General features: G+C 40.5%; 1 protein-coding gene across 1 annotated transcript in view; it reads left to right on the top strand.

Annotated features, from left to right (window-relative positions):
- Positions 1-27192, top strand: part of COL22A1 (collagen type XXII alpha 1 chain) — a 222941-nt gene that overhangs the window by 161386 nt on the left and 34363 nt on the right. The window contains exons 26-43 of the mRNA XM_084512133.1: positions 767-820; positions 1234-1287; positions 2241-2294; positions 2957-3010; positions 3420-3455; positions 6219-6281; positions 7457-7510; positions 8321-8362; positions 10203-10235; positions 13439-13492; positions 14032-14085; positions 15249-15302; positions 17335-17388; positions 18972-19025; positions 19938-20042; positions 20569-20613; positions 22834-22911; positions 26368-26403. Of these exons, the coding sequence (XP_084368259.1) occupies positions 767-820; positions 1234-1287; positions 2241-2294; positions 2957-3010; positions 3420-3455; positions 6219-6281; positions 7457-7510; positions 8321-8362; positions 10203-10235; positions 13439-13492; positions 14032-14085; positions 15249-15302; positions 17335-17388; positions 18972-19025; positions 19938-20042; positions 20569-20613; positions 22834-22911; positions 26368-26403 (978 nt within the window). The remainder of the gene's footprint in view (positions 1-766; positions 821-1233; positions 1288-2240; positions 2295-2956; positions 3011-3419; positions 3456-6218; positions 6282-7456; positions 7511-8320; positions 8363-10202; positions 10236-13438; positions 13493-14031; positions 14086-15248; positions 15303-17334; positions 17389-18971; positions 19026-19937; positions 20043-20568; positions 20614-22833; positions 22912-26367; positions 26404-27192) is intronic.

The raw sequence follows: 27192 nt of genomic DNA, 5'->3' as shown, positions 1-27192 counted from the left end.
ATCCAGCAGAAGCTGAAGGTAACAAAAACCTCTGTATCTCAGGCAGCCTATTAAGATTTGTCAAGTATAGAAAGAAAGTCCTCAGCTAGGAACTCACTTTTAACAATTTACCTTGTACACAAAAATAAATCCCTATGAAAATTGGATAGCTATTGAGATGAAATTTTCCCAAGGGAATTTTTGCAGGAAGGTGAGTAAGACTTCTAGGACATTTCCAGCTGCATGTGTGCATTGAAGTATGAGTTTGTGAAAATCTTTTATTGTCATAAAGGTTAACATAGAGCACTGAATTGGTGGAATATTTATTTTAAAACACCTGATCCAATATATAGTTCTCCATACACTTGGATTCTTATTCAAAAACAAGCAAGCAAACAAACAAACAGAAACACCACAAGTCTGTGCCATTCACTAGTTACTTCAGAGATCTTTTTGCAGTAGCAAATCATTTGTTTTGAAACTTTAATCAAGATTAAACTAGGCTGGATGCCACAAGGGGTCCCACTGTATCTTGTAGTGGAGTCCAGGATGGAGCTCACCTCGTAACAACAGTAACTAGTGCCTTAAGCAGGAGATCCTGTTCTGTTCATGAGCACAGTTCCCTGGGAGCTCAATTTGGCATCTTTCAGGTTTTGGACACAAGTTAATGAAGCACGAAGCTCATTGCTGATGCTGTTTGGAATGGGCTGCATTTGCACAGAGGAAGGGCCTGAGGCTTTTTGCCACTATCAGGGAGATTAATAAATGGGTTTTGCTTCTCTTACAGGGACCTCCAGGGCCCCCAGGCATTGCTGGATCCCCTGGACCACCTGGAGCACCAGTAAGAAAACAACTTTGTTTGTTTATTTGTTTATTTTTGTTGCTTGTTTTATATCAAGAAATAAAAAAATAAAAAACAAACAAACAAACAAACAAAAAAAAAAACAGGAGAATTTAGGTGATTGGATTTCAGTGGGAACTGAGACAGGTCCTCTGGCAATGTGTGTTTTCTCTTGTATTTTCATGATGAACAGCCACAGCTGGCCCTGCAGGACAATGTCTCTGCATCAAGCACTGGAATCACTTTGACGCTACTTGCACAAAAGTCAATGTCTGCAGGATTCCCCACGGCAGGGACCTGACTTCTGCGGAAGGGAGAATTGTATTTGAATTGAAAGCAGAAGCCTCCGGTGAGGTGGCTGTAAAGGGCAGAAATACTGATTTTGTGTGTGTGTGCTGGATTCTTTTTTTCAGGGACTGCCAGGAGAGGTTGGCGTTTCTGGTAAAACCGGACCCCCAGGACCAGCTGTAAGTTTGGAGGGATGGTTTGCATCACCTCCATGCTCTCCGTGACTTCACATATTTTACTTCTAAAGTCTTTGCTCCCTTCCTGCAGGTTGTCTGCAGGTTTTAAATGCTAGCTCCAACACTGTCTCCTTTAATGCAGGCATTAGCCTGATGCCTTTAGTGATCAAGAAGCTTACCAGATGCAGCTGCACACTGGCACTGTGATGTTTTCATTATATGATAACTTTCAAAAGTCATTTTGCATTTGGCACAATATTCGTCTTCCAGACCTGGAGTTTCCTGAATCAGGCCAAAGAAGTGAAATAAAAATCTCAGTTTTAGCAGAGCATCACAATTTCTATTCACTCTTATGTCAAGAAAGGTGAATTATGGAATACTTAGTATTCAGAAGTGCCAGCTACAGCCTGCAGTGTTTGGAGATTCCCTGATGCTCAGAAAAGGGATACTTTTTTTTTTTTTTTCTTCTCTCACCATTTAAATGCATTTTAGAAGTAATTTTAATTCTTATCTTGCTGAATCATTATGTCTATATGTTGTATAAGATATTACTAATATTTAAAAGGTGAGACAGACTTTAGAAAATCTTTATTGGTAAATAATAGAGATGTACAGAAAATGATAAGTAAAAATGCAATTTTTAAAGTTGTTCAGGACTCCACAGTCTTCATAAAACTTTTATATTGTTTTTTCTCTGTAACGATACTGACATCCAGTGGTCGTTCACTATAATTGTGATACTGAAAAAAGGCCGAGCAGGTACATGTATATGCCTTGAAAGAGGTTTTGTATAATTTGAGTCACAGGAATGAAAAAGTCAGAAGAAAATGCATTAAATTGATCTTTTTCTTAAACTTGGTCAGTGGCAAGAGTGATGATTTCAGTGTGCTTATGTTTAGCTTGCTGTTAATGATTTAAAGAATAGGAACGTAGAGCTGATAATTTTCTCTTTTTAGGGTTTGCCAGGCAAAAATGGATTAAATGGTCTTCCTGGGCTCCCAGGTCAAAAGGCAAGTGACACCACAAACACCGGCATAACCTACTCACCTGGCAGCTTACCTGAGTGAGCTAGCAAGCATAAGCAGGAAGGGAACAGATCTCCAGAGCCAAACACACCTCACCTGATTCCTCTGGTGAAGCTGCATATACCTCTTTAACACTGATACACAGCCCTTTGCAGTATCCAGCGCACTTCCAAGCTACACAGCACGTTTCAGCTCTTGATCACCAGTCTCTACTCTCCATGCAGACACCACCTACACTGAAAGATCAGATTCAAAGGTTTCAGCTAAACATTCCAGTGGCCAAGACTCCAACCCCACAATTATCTGTTTTTCTTAACAGAAATAATGTAGACTTTTTCACCACATACAACTTAAAGAAAGTGAATGGAGATTTTGTTTTCCAGCAAATTTACTCTGGAAATCTTTAATATAATACCAGTTGACTTTGTGTTATTCCAGAGATATCCCGGTAGATTTATTGGTGCTGCAGATGTGCCTGCAAATAGTGCTAGAATGGTAAAACTTTCCTGGAAAGATACTCCCATGTGGCTCCATTTACATCCTCAGGCTGATACTGGGGCTTTGAGTCAAAATATTCCTCACTGTTGCCTGCAGACATGTTCCACTACCAGAGGAGTTTGAATATTAACATCTCGTATTCCCTGCAGGGAGAACAAGGGGAAAAGGGTGAAGAAGGCTTTCCTGGAAAAGCTGGCCCCAAGGTAAGTAATTTTATTGAATAGTTTGCTGTAGCCAGAGTCAGCCAAGGCGTGATTTTGGAAGGCCTTGTGCTGAAGTCAGGAGGGTAATGTTCCTCTAAAGTTTGATGGATAACAGAGTAAGCAGTTATGGCTCAGTGCCTCTTACTGTTCATGGTGTTCCAAGTTACCAAACCACATCTGATGCTCCTCTCTCAAGTCTACATGTGTAGGAAGATCTCATCTGTCCCTTGCATTGGTTCCTTGTGGTCTGGGATCCTAAGACATCAGGAAGGCAGTTTCAGTGCCTTTCTGAAAGTAGGTAGAAGAACATGTGCCAGGACAATAGGGGGTACAATTTACCAATGAGAAAGCATTCTTGCAACAGGGTCTTGTCCTTACACTGTTAAAGTTGTGTTTTTGTTTTTTTCAGGGTGACCCAGGGAGCCGTGGCCAAGCTGGTGAACAGGTGAGCAGAAAAAATTATGCTAGCAGCAACTTCAGAGCGATGTAAAGTGACCACATTCAATGACAAAGCCATCTGCCAATAAAAAGAAAAGTGAAAGTCAGCAAGTGAATGGATGAGATTCATGGTTGGTCAAAGTAATGTGGACATTCCAGAGCAAATATACTAAATCCAGGTTTATCTGTATCTCAGAAAATTCAGTCTTCTTGTTGCAGGTGGATAAGGAAGAAAAGGAAGGCAGAGTGGCATAAAAGTTATTGTTTTTCCTTCACATTGCACATAAACCCACCGTGCTAGTGGCAGTTCTGGATGATGGTGAAGTTTTTGTAGCTATGAGATGCAAGGGGTCATGCAGTCATTTCTAGATCATAAATGCTTGTTAGCACATAACCCCAGCTGACTGTTAGAAATTACACAGTTATCTTCGTCTTTATGCACTGGGATTTAGGTTTTAGCAGATATCTGTTGAGCTCAGAGAGGAACAAGGGAACCATCCTGGGATTTCCTAAAGCTGCCTGGAGCCCAATCAGGACCACTAACCAGAGATGTTAATGTCATCGTCTGCACACCAACTTTTCACCTGCAGCATGAAAATCTGGAGAAAGAGATACCTGTATCAGACAGTCTTAAATCTTTGGCATACATCTTTGGATACTGAGTTATAGAGTATAAGCCAGTAATAGAAGAGTCTCAGAGCTTCAGTCTTCTCTCCTACCGGTCTCAGTCCAATTGTCTGCTATAAAGATGAAAGGGGAGAATGGTCATGACCTCTGCTCCCATGTTGTCTTTTGCAGTAAAACAGATCACACACTATCTGTACCATCAACTGGACTAGAAGGAGTAGCAGAAGAAGGTGTCCATGAGGAATTTCATATAGCAGCTTTCCATAAGCTGTGACAGTCTCTCCTTGCCTATTCACTTTGGGGAGCTAATTGCCATTTTCCCTTATTTGTCAGGGCTGTTTCGAATTTTAATCCCCCTTCCCAAAACACCTCTCTCTCCACAGTACCGTGTTCTCCATACATTATAAAAATGTTTCTGTCACTATTAAATAGGGCAAGCCCTTAGAGGACTTCACTTCATCTTTCTCTGAATTTGAAAGGCAGCAGCCAGTTACAGGTGTGTGAATGTAATTGTTTAATCAGTTGTACACCACCCTCCAGAGAGCCTTCTTCTACTCTGTTTTTCTGTAGTTTGCTAATGAGAACGTTACGTTGGCCTGTGTCAGACGTCTTACTAATGTCAAGATACATCACACAAATGCTTCCTTCTTGCCTGCTTAGTTATCCTGTCAAGGGAGGGAACTGGATGGATTTAACATGATTAGTTTTTAGCAGATCCACATTGACTGTTTCTTAATACCTTCCTGTCTTTGAGCTCATACAAGCTCATTGACATTTTGCTTCAGTAGCTTTCTAGAGACCATATTGACACCACATGCCTTTATTTTTCTTCTAAATACTCTCTTTTTCGTCTCTTTAATATTAGGCTGTTTGTTAGTCCTTCTCATGATCTCTGGGATCTCATCATCAGCCAGGATCCCACAGTGGCTCTCAAAAAACACCACTCCATCTCGTCTCCAAATGTCACCATCTTTCAAAATGCTCCAAACATCGTCCTGATGTTCCCAGTTCTGCTCAGTCAGCAAAATATCTTTTTCCTCCTGTGAGTCCTTCTGCAGACTCATTGCACCTATATCACGATAATGTTTGGACTCTTCTGATAAAGAGATAATCTCTTTAAAGAGGGGATTACCAGTTATAAATTCATGTTCCTACAATGCTTAGTGCAATTGGGTTCTGTCCATCACTGAGATTCTTTTAGATATTGAAGTACAAATACACGTAGCAGGATAGTTATAAATAACAAACCCTGTGATTATTTTCAGATGACAAACTGGGTCAACTTGTAGCTAAGTTTAAGAATACTTGATATATTTAGAACAAACCACATGACACAGAGATTACAATTACTCCAACAGCAGGCATTATAAAGCAGAAAGTCAAAGGTGAGGCTCAGACAGAAACAAATTCAAATGTGAAATAGTGCATCAAGACAATTCTAGACCTGTTCATTAGGTAACATCTGTACTGTTCAGATTACTAGAGTATTGTGTTTGCACTACCAGACTACCCAAGATGATTAAAATATTAAAAATATATATAAAAAAAAAATATTTTCTTAGCTGCTGTTATTTATTTGCTTGGTGCTGCTACAAAACAGCGTGAAGAAAACTTGCCCTAAATTTCATGGTCTCAGTTAACTGTGTAAAGGCAAAAAAAGAGAGATCTCAGTTGCTGTTTTAAGTAATAATTTTGCAAGAAAAAATATATGTTGTAATTGAACAAGATGCTGTTTTCTCCCATCAAGACACACATATAATGATTCCAGGGCAAAAAAAAAGTTCAGTACAGCCCATATGTGTTGTGGTGTGACTAGGTATCAAGAAGTAACTGTGCACTCACTATGAGTGCTGAACAATTCAGACTAATATCAGTCATGAATAGAGATAGACAGCTAAATCAAGGTTTCATCCTTCCCAGCCTAAGGGCTAGCTGGATTAATCTGCCCTGAGAGCCAGCCTTGATGTATTTTTAAATGACATGAATGAACAAGTGAAGAGTTTAGCCTGCCATTCTTCCCTTTCATTCTTAATGATGTTTGAGATTTTGAGACTAATAATGTTTTTTGTTTGTTTGTTTTTTAATAGAAGGCATTCTTGAGGACTGTTCCTAGATTTCACCTACTACTTTCTCTGACTTTCAGGGTGAAGCAGGTCTTCCTGGTCCTCAGGGTTTGCCTGGACTGAGAGGAGAAAAAGGAGATCAGGTGAGTAACTTCGAGCTATAACTTGATTTTATTTGTCCATTTGGTGCCAGGTGGACTTACCTCAAGTGTCCCTAGATAATATTCTCTCTTGGTGGGTTTGCTGTGGTGGCATCTAGCAAGACCACCAAGTACCCCAATGTGGTACTTTACTGCCTTGTGACCACTACTGACTGCAGTGGAGGTGCTAAAGAACAGGATCTATCCTGAGCACAGAAGGTTTTAACTGTAGTCATACTGCTTGCGAGGCAGTGGAAGAGGTACAGGACTCCTTAGGCCTCATTTTCAGAAATACCTGCATGATTTAAGAACATTAGAAAAATGATGATAACAACTAAAATGCCAAATTCCTCTTGTCACTGAGCTCTGGAGAAGGTTCCAGACGGTTGGATTATTTTCTGATGGCCTAACTTCCACCCAAGTCCTGATGTTTGATGCTTCCCCCAGCTAGTTCTAGACCTTCAGAGGCATCTACACACTGAAAAATAGTTGGATCAGGGACCTGGTAGTAAATTTAGCCATGTCAGTGAGGCCATTAGTCCTGATAGCTGACTGTGTGCTTGAATGTAAGCAAGAAAGATCTAAAATTGACTCAAGATTTGCTCGTTGATTTGCTGTATTATATACACTGTACAGTGTAGAATATAGAATATATTCTCTGTCTACATGAAATCATAGAAAGGTAGGTCATCTAGCTCTTATGTGAATACAGGCTAAATATGTTTGTTTATGCACTTTGAGGAATATTCACATCATCCTCGTTAAGGGTCTTCTATTCAGGATACCAAGTTTCTTAAGCAAAGTAGAGATGTAGGCACCAGTGAATGGATGACTCAAGTCTTTCAACATAAGAAAACTAGTAGCATCGTTGTTCTCTCTGAGTCTTAAGTTGGTTCTGCTTCTTGTCTTTTTCAAATGGAAAAAAATCTGTGTTTTAAAACTGCATCAGTCAATAGGACCTTCTACATGCAAGTTGATGTAGGATTGGTGCTTTCCTTTTCATGAATTTAATCACCAGTGGTTGGTTTTTGAAAATAGTGTGGATTTTGTGAAGCCATCTCAAAAATGTTACCCTTTCAATTGTTTGCACCACATCTTGGATGACAGGTAAGATCAACTGAAACTGTAAAATGAGACTGATACAATCAAATTTCCTGCTTTTGTTTTTCTGCATTTAGGGAGAAAAAGGAAAAGATGGTCTCCCGGGACTGAAAGGTGAAAGAGGAGAAAAAGTAAGCCACTAATTGGTGGGCCATCAAACTACAGGTGCCACTTCCAGATAAGTCAACCTGGACTTCCCAGCTGATAGATCCTCGAGGTTTGGGGAGGGGTCATGGGTGGTGCAGGAACTGCAGAGCTCTGCAGTCCCATTGGGGGATGTACAGAGGAAGGAGGAACTGGAGGAAAAATGAGGGGGTAGATAGGTAGGAAAAGATTGTTATGAATGAACCAGGTGCCAGCTACTGGAGTCAGACCAGGGCTGTGGGTGCCCCTGGCCTGTGGTGCCAGCTACTGGGGTGACTGGGGGGGCCTCAATGCCAGCAACTGCAACCAGTGGGGTCTTCCACTCCCAGGCACTGGGGTGGGAGCAGAGTGTGGTCCCCAACCAGCTACAGCAGTGAGTCTAGTGTGGGTGAGGTGAGTGTGCAACTTTACCTCACATAACAGTTTTAGCTAAAACACACTTTCCAATCAAGAATTCTGATCATCTTTAACCTAAAATGTAAGTTAAGCTCTATATCACTCCTACGGGGAACAGAGTAATGTTAGAAATTCACTGCAAGGTGATAAAGACAACAAAGTGAGCATCTTGTGTGCAACAAAATTAGGATAGCAGAAATTCTGGCCAGAGCAGCAGGGTAAATTCCATCCATGAGACAAGGCTGAACTCAGGGACTCTGGGATTTTCAGTGTCTCTGAACTGACAGATTGTCATTAGGCTACGTTTCATATGTAATGTTGCATCTTCTTGATGGTAAAGCTGCATTTTATTTGCACAGATTTTTATATCCTTAGTTATATTCTTCTTTTTCTCTCCCTAGGGTGACACAGGTTCCCCTGGCCCACCAGGCTTACCTGGAACAGTAAGTAAGGTTATATTTTGTGCTGCAAGCAATGTTCTGGGCATCATTACACTTCTTCCACACAAATGCCTCAGTAACAAAGCTTTTCAAGATCTGTACTTCTTTGCAGAAACATTAGGACCCATTTACTCTCAGATTAACTCCCTTAGCTTGAGAGAAGCACTATTAAGGCACATTTGGTCTTTTATATTTTCAGGAGGTTGTGCACTCCTCTGCCTCTTTGGAAACAGCTCTTTCCTATGTCCTTGTTTTGTGGTAGCATTTATTTTAAATTTGCGATATATTTAGCAGCTGTAGGAGCTGATGATGAAGGTCATGGGTGAAGATGGGGAGTATGTTTGCACAGATTTTCTAGGGTGAGCTAGATTTTCCCACCTGGAATCTCCCAGTAGATGGGATACCAGAACAGATGCCAGTGAACAACAACTTGTCTTGTGGTGAACAATTCGCCTTTTCCCAGGAAGAGCGGAGGACTCCACTTCTCACTGACAGTAGCTTATGGGGTGAAGGATTCAGCTTCAATGATGCTGTAACCTCCCAGAGCCTTTGTTGTGTACAGTGCTATCCTGTGCTGAAAGCCCAGGAAGATCTTCTCATCCCACAGCTTGTACCTAGATACTTGGGTTCAGTACTGCATCCAGCCCACAACCAAACAAATCATATCTGATTACACGTATCTTTTGTACTAATAAGAGATATTAAACAAACAAACAAACAAAAATTTTTTTTTTTTTTTTTAATGAGCCTGCACAATGTCTTTTGGAAGCCTGAGAATAATTACAACAAAGGTAGCTATGGGCAATTTAAACCAGCAACCACTGAAAGTAAATAGAAAATCACCACATTACCCTCTAGCAAAATTTGAGTAAGCAGCTTGGAGCAAGCACTAGGAATGGGCCTCTCATTGCAACAGAAAGGCTGATCCCAGCCACAGATCCTCCATAAAATGGCAAACACCCACATTTCAGCTTTGCTTGCCACAGCTGATTACAGCTGCCACATTCACAGATTATGGAGAGAATTTGAATAAACATCTGTTGGTGAAAATCCAATGTCTACAAGCCTTCATGCAGCAAGGGAGGGGGTATTATAACTTCTTCCCTGCCATCAGTTGGGTCTCTTTACTCTGTGACAAAGGGGGTCTTGTGGGAAGAGTGTGTCTTGGTCAAAGGTTTGGAAAAGTCTTATAAATGTAGTACCACAAGGCTAGGTATAAAGATATGACTGACCACTCAAGCTTCCTGTGTTTGTAGGGAGAGGTAATTTCTATCTCAGCTGTAAAAATAGACAACAATTTTGACATGTTCTCATTTCATCAAGGACTATTTTTTTTTCTCCTGATTTTATCAGTTTTGATGATAAATACTGTCTCTCTCTACTAAATGAGATCCTTATTTTTGGGGTCAGTCCTTCAGGATGATCACGTTACGAGACAACCACCTATGTTGTCTTATATGTCTTATAGGTGGTACAAAGTAGAGAGAAAAATTACCAAGCACAGTCATGGAGTCAGAAACCTTAATAATACTGAAGATGGCTCCAAGTGGAAAAGTGAGGGGAGCTTGCTAATAGCTCAAGGTTAAAGATTGTTTGGCTTTTCATAGGGGTGGGACATATAGGGCAGTTTTGAGTTTATGTTCATATTTCAAATCTTCTAGGAAATATCTGATACTTGTGGGCTTTTTTCCAAGCAGCCAGATGTTATAATGCGTTGCTCATTTATAAACCTACTAATGGATACATTCAATGTATAATCTATAATGACAAGGAGAGTATGTAAGTTATTGCATTTCCAGGAAAATAGATGATGATGCTTTTAACACTCCTCTTTCTGTTCCAGACAGCCTTCTTCACCCCACACCCTAGGATTCCTGTAAGTAACATCGCTAGCAAAGATGACCTCTAGTTTGTTGCCTCTCTGGTAGAGACAGAGTACCTTAATATTTCCAATGTTATTTACATGCTTTTTGTAAAGAGCTCAATTTGAGCCTGGTTCTGGGTAACTTCACCATTGTAACTAGCAGTGCTGAGTGCCACAGATGTGTCCTGGTACAGCAATGTCCAAATCAGCTTTATTCAGGAGACAGCTGCATGCTGTCCCACTGTTTAAATGAGGAGTGCTTGCAGTACATAGTGGGAATTACCTGGCATTATTAGGATCACATCATTGGTATGTGAATAAGCCTGTTAAGGATCAGGAGGCTTTATGGCATGTATAAATGGCAGAGGTAGACTGCAATCATGGTATTAAAAAAAAAAAAAGTGTGTATGACAGGTTCTTCAGAGGTGGAGGAAATAGGAATGTGAGGTAGTGCTGAAAATGGAGACAGGATTTCTTTGGTTCTCGCTTCCTTTTTGTTCGTAGCTTGCTAATATATATACAAAGGAAATATGCAGAAAAATGACATCTTATGTGGTCTTTGTAGCGCTGCAGTCACAGAAGGAGTGCACAGGAGGAGCAGTAACCTTTTGCTTTGAGTGCATTTCTTTTGTAAATGAGCTGCAAGACAGTGAAGAATAAAAGGCTTGAAGTGTGTCAGCGGGTCGTATTGCAGAGTTTTCTCCATGTGCAAGTTAAATGCGATGATGCTTACTGTTGCACAGAACTGCACATAGCATTGCAAGGTCTGGGAGGAGAAGGGGAGGTAAAAATAGTTACCTTTGATTTGCAGCTTTCCAAATTAAGGTGTCAGAAGGTGATGATATGCCTCAGGAGATTGTCATGGGTTATGTTATAGAGGCTGCAGCAACAGCAGGGTGCTGAAAATTGTCATGCACTCTCCAAAACACAGCACTTGCTTTCCATTCAGTCTGTGGTGTATAGTAACAGGGAGAGGCAGGAAACACAGCCTGAATAGAAGGCAGCAGCACCATTACTCTGTTTCCTCATTATTAGTTTAAATCTATTTCATTTAAAACACACCACAATAATTGTCAGAAATGGAAAAGCTCTGACCAAGTGAGTCAAAGGCTGCTATTTACCTATCACCACAGCTCGGTTGTGTGTTTTGGGTGCCATGAGCTCTGCAGAAACTCACTGATCCAGCAGTGCAGTAGAGGGGTTTCTTCCATGGGGCACGGTGAACTTTTCCATGTATATCTATATATCTATAGAAAATTAAAATTATTAAATATTTCTTGGAGATGGGGTGCATAAGAACCACAGTGGTGGTCAAGTTTGATGTCTGGAAATGGCAAAAGCAGTAAAACAGGAGATGACTCCTCACTTTGCCTTCTGTCTCCCACTGCAGCTGTCCACAGCTGAGCCCCCACTCCCTGCTCTCCTTCAAATGGTACAGAAAATATGAATGCATTAATTGAGAGTACAGCAGGACACTGCCAAGAGAGGAGGTCAAGAAAGCTGTAAGCTACCAATCTGGCCCAGCTTGGTAGCAGCTGTTAGTTGTCACCACATCATTTCTGTTCATTGAGCTGGAGAAAAGAAGTGGGTGGCAGTGGATTAAGTCCAGCTGCCAGGGGCCAGAGGTCTCCACAATGTGCAGCACTAGTGGACAGTGTTAACAGTCTCAGCGGATAGTCACGGATTCAGCAAATTTGGGAAGGACTCATAGGCAGATTTGCTGGCAGGTTGGGTTAAGGAAAACAACCTCTGCCCTTGGTTGTGGCTGTGCAAGGACATCAGACTGGACTTTTGCCAATTTTGCATTGACATGCAAGTCAAATATCAAGGAAAATGTAGGAGAAAGGAGAATATTAAAAATGCTTCCTCCTTTTACCTCCTGAGTTACTTCTTCCTTTTGCAGTCTTGTTCTCCCTGATAATACATGCCCTTATTCACATTTAGTAACACCACCCTTAGCTACAAATTTATTAATATATGTATGTTCTTTGTTGCTCTGCTCCCTTAAAAGGGTTTCAGAGCTTGAAATGTTATTGTGCAAAACAAATTTCAGGCACAACCATTCAGGTTTGTTAGATAGGACTTTTGCTTTAAGTACTTCATGTGGTTGCACTATTCTTCTGAAGGCCAGTAGATGGCATCAGGGACTGCCTCATTAGAATTGGTCTAATGGGGTATTAATTGTAAAGTAAAATTCCTCAAATTATTTATCACAAACCATAATATTTATTCATAATGCATAATAAATACAGACATAAGTAGTATTTATGCTGTTACATTTATTTTGTCTGTTAGAGAATCATTTGCAAATGGACTTTGAATTCCCAGATGTTGCAGATATGATTGGCAAATAGTAGATGTGAATAAAATACAAACTGGTTTGTTCACGGATTCTGCATTTTGACTGATCACTATTCCTTGTGTGTGTGCTGGGGGGTGCTTAAATCACTGATGTTCTTATTGTTCCTTGATTGCATAATTGAAACACCTCCTATGATAAATAATGAATAAGTAATGAGTGCTATTGCCTGAATACATATAGTCATATAAATAAACAACCATGGTTATTCAAGTAGTGACCGAGTTATTCTGGCTGGTACCATAATTGTGTGCAGTTCCACCCAATTTATAAAAAGCAGAAATATGTACTTATTGATTATTATTAAAGAACGCACAACAAAACTGATGAACTTCTGTCTGAAAGCATCTTCAATTTACTTAAAGAGGAAGAAGAGAGGTAAATTAATCCTATTAGTCAGTAATGGTAGTGAAGGATATATTGACAATGCAGGAGGGGGGTAAGCTGCATGAATTTGTGGTGGTGTTAACAAAACTAGAGATCTGGAAAAGCCATCTAATACATATTTCTGGAAATGCTCAAGTTGAGACCCTGAAAACCTCTGTCTTATAGGTGGAAAAGGGAGCTTGCCCGTATGTGGAACATTTTTCCCCCTGTAGGACTGTAGGACCACATTCCTGATGCACAGCACAATGCAGTGGCTGTGGTGCTGTTGCTGTTGGTTGTGCCATCTGGCCTATTAATACATTGGAGCTGAATTGATCAAATTTTAGGACCGTAAATTCTTTAACTACTCTTCTCCATGAAGGGAAGCTCTTCTCTTTTTAAACTGAACATATTTTGCAATTAATATCACAACATGACTGGTGTGCCTTCTAGCTTTTATTTCTCTGTTTTTTCTTATTGTTTTATATAGGGTGAACCTGGACCAAAAGGGGAGAAAGGAGATCAAGGAACAAGTGGAGAACCTGTAAGGACAGCTACGTTTTTTTTCAGCTAGTTTTGAACTTTATCAGGGAGAAGACATGTCTGAAGACTGTCTGTTTTGGAAGGAGAGGGTGGGACATGCTCCTTCTGTAGCTGGCATGCTTCTCTAATCAGAAATGGCCACGGGGGTGCTTGGCTTTGGCTCTACAGGAAGATAGATGACTGCATGAAATTAAGCACCTGATTTATATCCCAGGGCCTTAGTGGCTAAGGACTATGGGGTTTGCAACACAGAACTTGGCTGACAGTAAGGTTGTACAGGATTTATTAAGGGCTTTTGAAATGATGTGACCCAGCTAAATTATGCATTTGGCTACTCTGCTTATATTCTGCCTTGCTCTTGTTCTGGAGGGAGCCCTGAGGAGCGGCAGACTCCCATTCAGTCACAGCCTCCATAAAAAAAAAAAAAAAAAAAAAACACTTTCTTCTCTTGATGGGGGGAAGGAGAAACATCTTCTTTTGATGAGGAGAAGAACTGAACAGTTTTCTTCAGCTCTTCCACCTCAGCTTCTGTTTTTGCAGGGATTACCAGGGGTCCCAGGTGAACAGGGTGTCCCAGGACCTGCAGGACTACAGGTAAGAAGGGACAGAAAGAAAGAAAGCCGTGGTATGACCAAAGAGGACTGCCTTCATGGTGCATTTCACTGGAAATAATCCTTCCCCTACACACTGACAGCCCACATCTCCTTCATTTTTGTAAGTTCAGGGACTTCTGTAGAGGTATTTGTTCATGATGGACATCAGGACAACATAAGGAGAATCAAAGCAGAAATATGTCATCTCTGAATCGAGATGAGTGTCATCTGAGAGACTCAGGAACTTCAGGTTCCTTCAAGAAAGCATCTTGTTTTGGTGCTTTCAAAGCAGAGGTCTCACAGATAAGTTACTGCAACGCATTAGCAAAGTGTTGCAGAACATTCAGATTCAACCCCAGCCCATTTGATCCTGAAGGCACCATGTCTTATGTGAAATAGATTTATAGTCTCAATTGTCTTCTAAAAATTTATTGGTTCATGCCCATTATTTCCATTTACCACTGAGGTATGTTTCCATGTAATCATGTAGGGGTGTTCACTCTGCCTTCATCTGTACTGTGTCCAAGCTATGTAATCATCTATTACTAGGGAATCAGCTGTATAAACAAATTAACAGCAGTCTTAGCATCATGAAAACAAACAAACAAAAACAATAATGCCATGCAATTTTAAACTCACGTTTGCTAAAAGGGGGACCAAATCAGTTGGTAGACTCCTCTTAGTCCTGCCAAAAACCTTATAAAAGAGCTAAGGCATTTGAGTCATATGTAGGAATGGGGCAAAGTCTCTGCACTGTGATCTGTTTTGACCATTTCTAAATGATTGTTGTTTGTATTTGAGAACCACAGGCAAAAGCTCCTCTTTGCAGGGAGATCATCAGAGTTCAGCTGGCATTGAAGTAGCAGGTAGGCCGGAGGATAGGAAAGCGCTTCCCCTAGATGAATGTCTGCAAGTTTCAGCATGCAGTGCTGTGAAATAGCCTCTGAGCTGATCAGTCATTAGTAATTCCTCTTATGTCCCAGGGTTTTATTTTTATATTTCATTTTCTTGCTGCATAGAGAACTGGGAGCCATTTCCTCAGCTGTTAAACTCCTCCATGAATTGATTAGCTGAGTGCACATTCAGGCATTTTGAAGTCTTCTTGTCTGGCAGGCAGTCCCATCCCATCATTAATCAGCTGGCATCTCTTTTCTTTCTGCACAGGGCACAAAGGGGCAGAAAGGCGCTCGAGGAGAAGTTGGAGCCCCTGGAGAGGCTGTGAGTAACTGCTTCCCTTGCAGCATTTTTTCCCTGATAGTAACACACCTGAAGGGACTTTGAAGTCCCTGCTTTGCAGATTCACAGTCCCAAGCAGCTTGGGCACAGGGCGCATCCTAATCTGCAGCTGGAAGGAGTCACTGCTTGTGGGGAAACAGACTCAGCTGCACCAAACCTATCAATGCCCCACTCAGCCCAGCTCTGAATTGTTTGTCTTTTGTTGGCCAAATCTCTCCCTCTCTAATAAAATGCCTTCTTTTCTGAGTGAGGTGAGGCTGAGCTTGCTACTTCACTGCGATATCAGCCAAGCCCAGGCAGCCAGCTTGTGCACGGAGTGAGCTTTGCATCAGCAGCCAGAATTAGCTTTTGATCACAGTTGGTTTTAGGCTTCTTAGTCAATTCTGCTTTCCTTAATAAAGCCTCAGCACCATAGGAATCATCACATACCACTTTTCAAGGCATGTGTTGTAGGGAGTGCTGCCATTCTCTGAAAGAACAGTGAAGAATTCAAGTCCTATTTTATTATTGTGGCAGTGTATAAGCCCTTTGTGGCTGAATAAAAGACCACGTACTTTCTTTTTAAGCAGAGAAGGAAGACTGAAGAACTATTTCAAGCAGTGACTGGGCGAGATGATGTTTGTATCTGGGAGAAGGAAGCCATAGGAAATCCAAGCAAAGTGTCCTAGAGCTTTGAAATTCTTTCTTGTATCTTTGTGTTCATGGTTTTCCTTCTTGGATTTGTGCTCAGATGTTGTATTTAGCAGTGCTTTGACCCTGAACTCTGAATTGCCTGTCCCTAGCATTCTGTCACTCTCAGTTGAAGGACTCCTTAAACTTTGTGGGGAAAAAAGTTAAAAAGTGTCCAGCTATCCCCAAACCAATTCATTGGTTTTATTTCTTATTATTACCTGGTGTCTTGGAGGATATGAATGATGTGCAAGTACCGGCATATGTAAGCATCTGTTTGTTTGCCATTCTTTCACAGACTGCCACTGCTCTACACGTTTATTTTGGCTTATAGACCAGTGACTGCGAACAACACAGAAATGAGGAAACTTTTAATTCTCTTTTAGTGAGCCAGACAAACAGATAGTCATTCACTTTCTGAAGAGCTGTGCTCTGGAAGAGTTTCACCATATTACCATATTCCACTGTTTGCACTGTCCTGTATCTAGTATCTGCAAGATGTTGCTAACCAGCTCTTCTGATAGAAAGAGTTTCTATACTCCAGGTCAGACAGATTATTTCACTTTGCTGATGCAGATGTTTTTAGATAGCCTGTTTTTACCATGAATGGCTTAGGAATACTAATAGATATTCTTTTCCTTGTGAAGCTGTGGCAGCAGGTGAACCCTGGCTACTGCAGGCTGATGAAGGATTCCAGAGATAAAAACTTTGACCTGATGCTATCAAGTCTAGAGGAAAATGTCCAACTATAGCCTGGTAACCCCAAAACATACATCTCTATGGGGACAAAAAATCCAAAAGCATACATGCTCCTGTGTCCCCTGTACATGACTGGGGACATACAGGGGCTCTTTCATCCCAAATAGCTTTCACTTGAAGACAGAAGTGCCTGTAATTCAGAACAACAACAGTCTGAATGGTTTCTGCTGTTTGTCTATGTAGTGGGAATGAGTATTTTCAGGTCTTGCTCCTCAGTGTAGAGAAAGGTAGAATTGTCAACATAGCATATTTTGTTGGCCTAGATTTTTGTTTTAATGATGAATCAACATACTTTCCTCTGTTCTTTTGATGTTTTGGTCTCAGACCTTTCTTCCCGTATCTCAGTGAGATTTAGGATTTATTTTGATGGTGGGTAATTTAAGCTCCCTAGGAGAGTCTTCATCCATTTTGTATTGCTTCATGCTTCTTTACACTACAAAGTGTTTCACAAAAGCACCATTTTTTGTTTTGTGCTTGTACAACACCTTGTCTGACATGAACTCCAATCTCACTTGGAACATCTTGTTCCTGTGATAGTACAAGCTGTGAATTACATATGCACTTGCATTTGATTTTCTTAAAACAGGGTGCGACTGGACCAGCAGGGCCCCCAGGTCCAAGAGGATTGCCAGGAAATGTGGTATGTATGCGCTGGTGTATTTATTTTCCCATCTGTGCCCTGATTTCTTTATTTAATATGTTTAGATTTCCCTCCCATGGGGTATTTTATAAGGTTCAAAAGGCTGTGTTTCATTACACTTCTTTATGGTTGAATTGAAAGATGTGGTGGCACCTGGGAATGGTGTTTCCATTAAACATATTTTCATATTCATTTGTAACAAGAGGGAGGCATGGAGCTGCTTCACTCCTCATCAAATTGTCAAAAACATTTTTTGCTGCCAACTCTTCAAGAGAAAAATTGTGATGTTTATTGTCTGGCTGGTTTTGTTTCCTTTGCCTCATTTCCATTTGTCCTTTCCTTTTGAAAACTTGACTTCTTGATATAAAGATTGCATAGTAAGCTCTTATTCTGTGTTAAGAAAACATGTAAGTATTAGATCCTACAATCAGAGCCTTGAAGTCAGTACAGCATCCTCCTTACCTCAGTACATGCTCATCACCATTATTAAATTGTGCATGATAAAGCTTTTCTTGTCTGCATAGAAATCTTTAGGCTTACTCTACTCCCTGCTCCACCAGTGTAATTTTCTATTTAGAGCCTGGGATTTCTCTGAGTTTATGCTGGAGTAAGTGAAAAACAGCACTTAGACCCCATGATAAAGCATTCAGGCACAATGGTTTAGCACAGAGGGCTCTTTAAGGTAGAGTTTGTCAGCTGGTAAATCTGAGAAATCTTAAATTGCCTTTCTACTAATTGTTAAGTCACATTTCCTTTAATTGTATTAATATGGTGATATCATTTCAAACTGGAAGGTGATATCCAAAATGAAGACCTTGGTCAATTTCATATTCTTTTAAGCTAAGTTCTCTACTAGTAATACCAATATATTACCTATAAAATCTAATAGAGTTGTAAATGATTTTTACTGGTGCATAAAAGAAAATAATTATTGCATCCACACATAGAAGTCAATCCAACCTTATGGTGCCACAGCATTTCATATTTTAAAATGGAGTACTACTCTGTAGCTTACACATATTTTGGTGAGTCAGGAAGCTACAGTATTTGATTTGGAGCTCATATATAATCATCTATATTTTGACAAGGAAACCTTTTTGATCTGCCAAGACATGAAAAGGGTCAAAAACTGAAACAAAAAGTAAAACAAACACAGCTACATTTTCCAGTTTGTGGCTTTGAAGAACATTAGCCATAAAGAAATGTAGACTTTGTTTTGCGAGACTTTTGGCTTCTTTGACACAGAGGTGATGATTAAGAACTACTGGGGATTTCACAGAATGAAACAGTTATTGGTAGAAGGAGAATGCACAAATCCGGGATTAGCTCTATTTCTGCTTCTGCTGTTCAGCTCTTTTTTATACTGAAAAAATAACTCCTTTAAGCACTTGGTACACAGCTCTTCTGTGGTTTTCTGGATTGTCTGATTCTCTGGATTCTCTAGTTGTCTGTACTGGAAAGTGTAAAACTGATACTAATCCTTGAGATAGACTGTACTGAATACACTGGTCTATCCATTTTCTTTAGTATCAAATATTGCCTAAAAAGAAAAGTTTTAATCCTTAAAGTTCTTTTCTCTTCAGGGAGTGCATGGAGATCCCGGACTACCAGGAAAGGAAGGAGAAAAAGGGGAAAAGGTGAGCTTGTTCTTTCATGGATTTGTTTCTTTTCTTCTTGGCCATTTTAAGTAACCTGGTAGGGAAACAACTTGAATGCGAAATTATTTCATAGGTTCATGGACTACTAAGACACATGGGCTCATGGGTCATCTCACCTGACCTCCTCTACTACAAATGCTAAAAGGACTTCACCCTCTTCAGCTTTATAATTTAGTAAAACCACTGAGATACAACTGGATACAGTGAAGTCATTGCTACCCATTTAATACAATGATGATCTTCTTCTGTCCTCACCACCCGACAAGATGGAAGAAAAGCTTCCTTTTGTTGCTTAGGAAATTGAGATCTCTGCTTTCCTGATAAACTGCTATAATTGGGCCATTAGTTTAGCTTTTCAGTGCACCCTTGATGCTTTGCATGTCTGTTTTGCTCAACTGTTATGTCCTATCTTACAGCTAGGCAATGAGCTCTCTCTGAGGACAAGGACTTGTAATATACTACTACTTTTCACAGTGCCCATCATGCCAATGTCCCAATCTTTGTTTGCTATAGTAAGAATGATTAATCAGAGACATGGCACCCTATATGTAGGACATGGGATTTAAAATGAGGATGAATTACAGTTTTTTCAGTCAAATTGTGTTCCAGAATACTGATATACATCTCAGCACCATGTATGAATCAAGGGCTCCCTCATCTAGTTGGTTCCAAAACATTTTGAAATGTTGTTTTATTTTTTAAGGAAAATTACAAATATCTTGATATTCCTGTAGGAAAAGGCTTCCCAAAAAGAAGATACCTTGTGATTCCAAGAAAAATTCAGATCATGAGTCTAGAAGAAAATGCACATCTTTTAGTCACAATGAAAGATCTGAGACAGGAATAGTCTTTAGGGTGTGATTAACAGGTTTGTTGGATTGTCTTCTACAGGGTGACCCAGGAAAAGAAGGAAAAGTGGGTTTACCAGGGCCTGCTGGTGAACCAGGGCCTGCTGGAGAGCCAGGTTTGCCTGGCAAGGGTAAAGATGGAGAACGGGTAAGTACTGCTAGCAAGCTCTGGTCTCAGGTAGTTCAGTATGGGCTAGACAAACAAAGCTTCTGCAGTGAAATGGTGGACTTTGGTAAAGAATTAGGTTAATCACAGATACTTACAGGCCATCTACCTGAAGACATGAAAGGTCTTGTCATGCAAAATGCTGCAGATCCCAGTGCTGTATGCAAAAAGGCAAAGAGAACAGAAGATGTATTTCTGAACATTATACCCTCTTCGCTGTGTCATGCTGGCCATCTCCAAATGGAGACCTCCATGAGGACTAACGATCAAATGTCCTTGTGACCAGTACAAAAACACCTAGATTGTTGAAAGTTCCTTAAAAGCATTTAGTTGTAATAAAGTTAGTAGATTATTTAATTTGCTTACAAGTTATCCATAGACTATTACAAGGATGGTGTGGAGCAAGGAGGGTGGTGGTGGTGGGGGTGGTTGCTGTTTTCACTGTCTCAAAGATTCCTGTCTTTGGCTGCGCAATGATGCTTCTTTGGTTTTGGTTCTGTCACTTTAGGGGGAAAGAGGTCCACCAGGCTTGCCAGGACCTTTTGGGCATAAGGTGAGAAAGTCTGGACTTTATTGTTCATTGCAGATTGCTTCCCTTCATTGCTGAAACTGAAGAAGAAGTTGTGGTGAAAAATATGGTCTGTTTTTCACCAGAAAATAGAGGTTGTGAAACTTGCACTCAAAAACTACTTAGGACATTCCTTTCTTTATTATTCCAATACCTCTATAGATGCAAATACTAGGATATGAATTAACTGTGTTCACTTTCCACATTTAAAATTTCTTCAAGTATTATGCAACTTCAACACAGACTAAATGCTAAATGCTGCACACATTTTCAGGGAAATTGTGACTGGGGACCTTTAATCCATGCAACAAGAGAGACATTGCATAGCAAAAGGATGAACTACTCTTGAGACCACCTGTCAACTCATCAAAGAACACTCCTCCATAGCATTTATTTCTTTCACCTCTCTCAAAGGGAAATTAATTATTTTCCATTGAGACTGAATAGGCCTGGTTTGCCTTCCTATACTGTAGCTAAGGCAGACTAACTTGTTGATTAAGTTAATGTCTGCAATGGAAAATAAAGTTTATTCCCTTACAAGTGCACAGCAAATAGAGAAAGGAGTAAAATGGCAAAAACATTTGCTTCTGGAAGCATCTGGATTTTACATGAGTCTTCAATCACATATATGAGAAATTCTTTTTGAAATGGCTGTTTATTGATCTGTATTGGAAGATGAATAAGTTATTGAAACAGATTTTGTAAATGACAGAGGTGGGAATATAGCAGTATGAAACTGGATCCATATAGGTCCAGTATTTTTTAAATACGCAAACTGCTATGAAACATTTTATTTTGATTTTGTTGCATTCTGTATAAATGATTTATGCTCTGTTGTATATACCTTGGTCAGTTCAGAACATAGACACAATAACAGAGTCAGAAGTAACATAAAAATCTCAAAAAAAAAAAAAAAAAACACAGTGGGAAATCTAATGAAATAGTCTGTTCAATATCAACACAAGATGGTAGGGATCTTAATTGTGCATGGAAAAATGCTATTGAACTTTTTGTATTGAAATCATTTTCTTGAACAAAATAACAGATAAGGGATCTGCAGTAGTGTTTGAACTAATCAGAATACATTTTCTCTCACTGTCCTTACAGTATTGCTTCTTTGTAATATAAGATTAGTTTAAGAAGGAAAGAAAGGAAATAAAGTAGGAGATATTGCAGACTAAATTCAGGGTGGGCAGAATCCATGGGTAACCATTTTTCTATCAAGCTTTTGTATAGCTGGAAATAGTGTAATAATAAATAACATAAATAAGACTCATTGTTATAAGTCTACTGCCAACGTGAGACTGACTCTCATAACCACAATACAATCCATAAAAATCTTATTTGATATTTCTACCTATAACAAGAAAAGAGAACGGACATTAAATTTAAGTACTGTATCTGAATTCTTGCTTAACTCTCTGTCTACAATGCCCATTAAACAGCGCCAAGTAGTTGTCTGTGCTCTGCAGGTTTTAATATAGAAAATTTAGTTTTCTGGAAGGGAGATCTTGCCATTTGTAGTGTAGTCCCCTAGAGAGAGTGGTAGAAATGCTTTAAAAATTATTAATATTCTGCTGTGAACAGTCCTATGTTGGTAAAGGAAAATATTAAGATGTAACACATCTTTAATTCTGTCTTCCCTGGATAAATAATCTTTATTTAGCAATGTTTGCAGTTTAGCTGTCTACCGTAAAAATGCAGAGAAAGAAAAGCACACTGTGGTGCTTAGTGTTTGCCCAAGCCAAGGAGAGTGTCTAATACCCTGCAGGCAATTGCAAATGTAAAACTCCATAAAAGCAGATGCGCTGTTCAACAAAAATCTGAAGTTCTCAATTTACTGCAGTGTATCAGCCACTGTAGCATATGGGAATACTGCTGGAAATCGGATGCTGTGCACTAAAATAAATTAAAATACTTGTAGAAGCTGCGTTCCTGCTCAGTTATGTGATGTGGTACGTGCTGACATGGTGTGAGTGCTCATGGAGGTGGGCTGGTGCCCCTCTCAAGGAGGGAGGCACTTTTCCTGGCATGACGTTACAGAAACTGTTTTGTATCTCTGTCCTGACATAACCTGATCCCATTCCTTGGTGGGCAGGATCAGGTCAGGATGTAACAATATTATGTTCTTTTGTAAAACCTTCTTGCATTTTGGCACCTTTTCTCAACAGTGCACAAAACGTATAACTTCTGCCTTCATTTCAGGGTGAGAGGGGAGCTCCTGGCCTCCCTGGACAGCCAGGAGACAGAGGTGTTCCAGGAATCGGACTGGCTGGACCCCCTGTAAGTAGCAGGTGCTGCTGTAGCTTGTGACAAGATAAAAACCTAACTCATTGCCATCTGGAGAATGGGTTCTCTGTGCTCTCCTCTGCCAAGAGCATTTTATCCCCTGAAGATGCAAAACTGCAAAGTGTCCCAGAGGCTGCCATCCATGGCTCAGATGTCTGTTGTGAGGGCTCTCGATGCATTCCGTTTTAGTTGAAAGAGAAAGGCAGAAAAGTGCAATCAGAGTGATTGATATCACTGACTGTTACTTGTGACTTTTCCACAGCATCTTGACATGCTGGCTCTGGATGTGAGCCAACATCTGTGCTGAGCCAGCAGAAGATGTAACCCTCCTGTCACCCCATTAGGAGGGATGAATGTGGCAGATATGTCCACATCTGATAGGGAAATAAAAAATCAGGTTAGTTAAAATGCTGCGTTATAAGAGAGCCATCATAAGAGAGCCCCATAATTCCCCACAAAGATTTAGTTATGCACCTCATCCAGCTCTGCCCTCTCCTCCAGCTGTTGTTGTTGAAGTTCTACCATCATCAGCAGGCCATGAGATGTACCTGGGACTGGCCTCAGAAAGTCTAGATTTTCATCTCGTAGGGATAAAAATCCAGACTTTCATCAATCCAGTACTTGACACGCATGACTCCTCTGGAGATCAGGGGAATTTGGGAGTGCTCTGACTGTAGCTTCCCTGCTCAGTCCTCCATCTATGCACTGAATGCACAAGTAAAATGTGTCTAGAAGGAATCAAACTTTATTCCCAGCTGCAATTGCTAGAGGATGTCAGAGACCTTGCATCCTTTCACAGCCCCTTGAATATGCCATGATACTGTACCAGTCATCACAGCCAACATTTTCATGCTCTGGTTATCTAGACAGAAGTTTCCTAATTAGTACATGAAATAGCCTTGAAATGAGAAGTCATGTTGCTGAATGATACTGGCTGATAAATTTTATGGGATGTATCTCTATTTAATATTAGATTTTACCATTCTGAATACTATTTATGGTAAAGCTGTCCGGGTCAGACATATAAGACACCAAGAACATGTCCTGGCCTTTATGGTCCTCAGCAATGTTATCACCGACTGAAGATTTTCTGGGTGTTATTTGTTATAATTTATATAAGAAACTGTGATGTTCTTGCGTTTCTTAAGGTTCAGTCATTAATATTAAAATAAAATTAGCAAGTGAACATCTGACTTGTTTAAAAGTCACTAAACTGTGGCTAGTTTTTAATTACTGATTTCTAGATTCAGTGCAGGGTTAGGTGAGCTTACTTCTGCACCCTGATGTACACTGGATACCAAAGTCATTCTTCATTAGGTTGTTAGCATCCACATCCACGAACATAAATGTCTAAGAACTTGACTCTAGATATAGACATCACTTCTCACACACTAGAGGATTACTTTTTTACTATGTCATTGTTGTTTGACCACAGTCAGGATGAGTAGGTGGTGCTGGTACATACCAAAATATTCCTGATTGACTTCTTTTTATTTATTTTATCTGCTTCACTGAATATATATATATATTTAATTACCATTATGGTGATTTTCTTCACTGTAGGTTTATCATAACCGCAGCTCCAGTGCAAAGATTCAGAATTTGAAAAGCTCTGTATAACCTTGAATCCATCAGTCTTGCACAAAGACTGAGTCCTGCTAAAAAATAGAATAATCTCAGTGGAGCTGCTTCAATGCATATTTATACACTGAATAAAGGTGTCAGCCTCTACCCTTTTTAGCAACGTGACAGAACTGTGTATGATGTTTTCAGCTTCTAAGAGCCAGCAACTCTTTTTAATTGGAGTTCTCACCCTGTTTCCTCCTGTCCCCTTAACCTCTATTGGACTTTACACCCTGCATAAAAGGTATACAAAGAAGAGGTTTTTTTGTTTGTATGTTTGTTTGTTTGTTTGTTTTTACTTTGTCTGCTGAAGTATTATGTTACTATTTGCATAACACTGAGCCCTAAAAAGAGTATTAGGTGTGGTCTTCCCAGCTGAACAATAAACAGAAGAGGTAACTGTATGGAGAAATGGAGCGCATTCACGTGCTCATGTTCTAGCTCCCTAATGGAAACATGATGCATAAAGTAGCAGGGAGCTGCTCATGCTCTGCCTTTCCCTCTTCATATTACCATGGGTTCAGCATGAAGTATTTAGCCTGTGCTTTAGCAGACCATTAAGGCATCTCGCACAGAGAACTGTTTGAGGATTAGCGAATTAATGTGCCTGAAATAGAAACCAAAGGGAGAGGAGTAATAGTGTGAGCCAATTTATTCAAACACAGCACTAGAGATGTGAGGTCAAGCCTTGTTTGGGATGCATTTGGAATACCAGATTGACCCATCTCTGCTGGATATGGGTACCACATCACTACTGCGGTGTTCCTATAGGACTGGATACCTTCTAATGGGCTCACTGTACTATGCACCTAGGTAAGTTGCATCTCCAAACAAATAGCATATGAAAGTCCACTGGACTCCGTGCTTTGACCTCATTTAAAGAACACACAGGTCCCATGGGATGCTTTTCCTTGTTTTAGAAGTAGCTGAACACGGTGGCTTTTGGGACCCAGGAGAGGTGGTCCTGTCCCAGCCCAGCAGATCACGAGGCTGCTGTGATTCTGTGCCCGTGGGTCCAGCTAGAAGCAAGGCTGAGCCCATATTGCCAAGGGGCACATGCATACACAATGCCCATGAACACACAAACGCTGACAAACAGACCAGGACACCAGTGCAGACAGACTGATGCCTTTATCAACACCCACATACACCTAAACAACACTCCGAGGAATGTGACTAAGCATGTCTTGATCCTGCATCTGCTCTCTGGCCGATCAGGTTGGAAGGCCACCGTTAGGTCTCGGACACCCAGTCCACCCAGTGCCCAGGCCCTGCACCTCAGCCTCCTCCAGCTGCTTACACCCCAACCTGTGAGCCCCTTGGGTTCACAGCCTCTCAGCTCAGCTTCTGGCACCTACACCTTCCTATTCACCAGCTAGTCTGACTTGAAGCTCAGCAAGATTCAGGCCCACAGGCTCAAATTCGTGAGCTCACCCATTCAGAAGGGTGTTACAAATTGGATTTAATGATGATACAGGACAGACTGTGGTGATGAAGTGGAGGGCTCAGTCAGACAAGAGACATGTTAAAGTACAGCTGGCTCCTTTAGTCCCTTTTTCTGTCTTTTCTCTCCCATTTTTTCCCCATGATCCACTCAATTTCTCCCTTACTGTGCCTTTGATCCTCCCCCATGAACATCCCACTGAGAGTATTGCACACTACCACTGTGTCTGTCTGAGCAGCCTGTCAGACTAGCTCCTTTTTTTTGCTTTTCATTTTCTCCTTATTCTTATCTCTGTGCTTCAGGACCCACCCTGACCAGCCAAGAGGAGATGTTAATTTTAAGCTCTGCTAGTGTTCTAAATGCTGTATCTTCTCTGTTTGCAGGGCCCTGTTGGACCACCAGGAGACAAAGGGTCATTGGTACAGTATGTCTTTCTAACTACACCCAGATTTTGTGGGACGGGGCAAACAAATGAATTGTGCTACCATCATTGATTTCATAAAGGCATGATTAATTTATTGCTTTGGTTTGGCCAAGAAAAGTAGGGTCATGTATTAGCTAGCCAAAGGGGACTTCACATGGGCACTACCACCACCTATCTGCTCAAGTGGGTTGTGAGACCAAGAGTTATCTAGACTCTTGATCTGGTGACAGCTTTTCCTTACCTGTTAGTATAGTCCCACAAGTGGAAAGAATGAGTCACTTTTTTAACCCTTCACTGAGAAAATTTTTTCAAGGCATATAATTCAAGGCACACTGCTATGAGATATAACCAAGGCCTCAAAGGTTTAAATTAAAGCATTTTTAAGCATTTTCCTTGCTTAAGTCTTACAGAAAACCTTGCCTTGAAGTATTCACCAAACATACCTAGTTCCTCAACATATGGTTTGTAAGGATGTAATCCATTGGAGTGTAGCCAATAGCTGTGTACTGTGGTTTCATTCACTGGCATTAATTTCCAGTGCTATAGCCAATTCTGGTGTGTACCCATTTGGCACTGAGGAGCTGGACCTTCTTTTCTCCTCTACAGCCCCATCATCAGTCATATTTTTTCCCTGTTCATAAACTTGCCTGCCTATAAAGAGTCATTATTACCTTTCCAGTCAAGGTATGTGAGGCTTGACTTTAGTGATACACATAAAGCTCCATGAGGCACAGAAATGACTGTTACTGTGATAGTTCAATGTGGGATCAGTTTGTTGTTGTTG

Source organism: Aythya ferina, assembly GCF_964211825.1.
Source record: "Aythya ferina genome assembly, chromosome: 2".
Lineage (NCBI taxonomy): Eukaryota > Metazoa > Chordata > Aves > Anseriformes > Anatidae > Aythya > Aythya ferina.
This window is presented reverse-complemented; position numbering and strand designations above follow the sequence as displayed.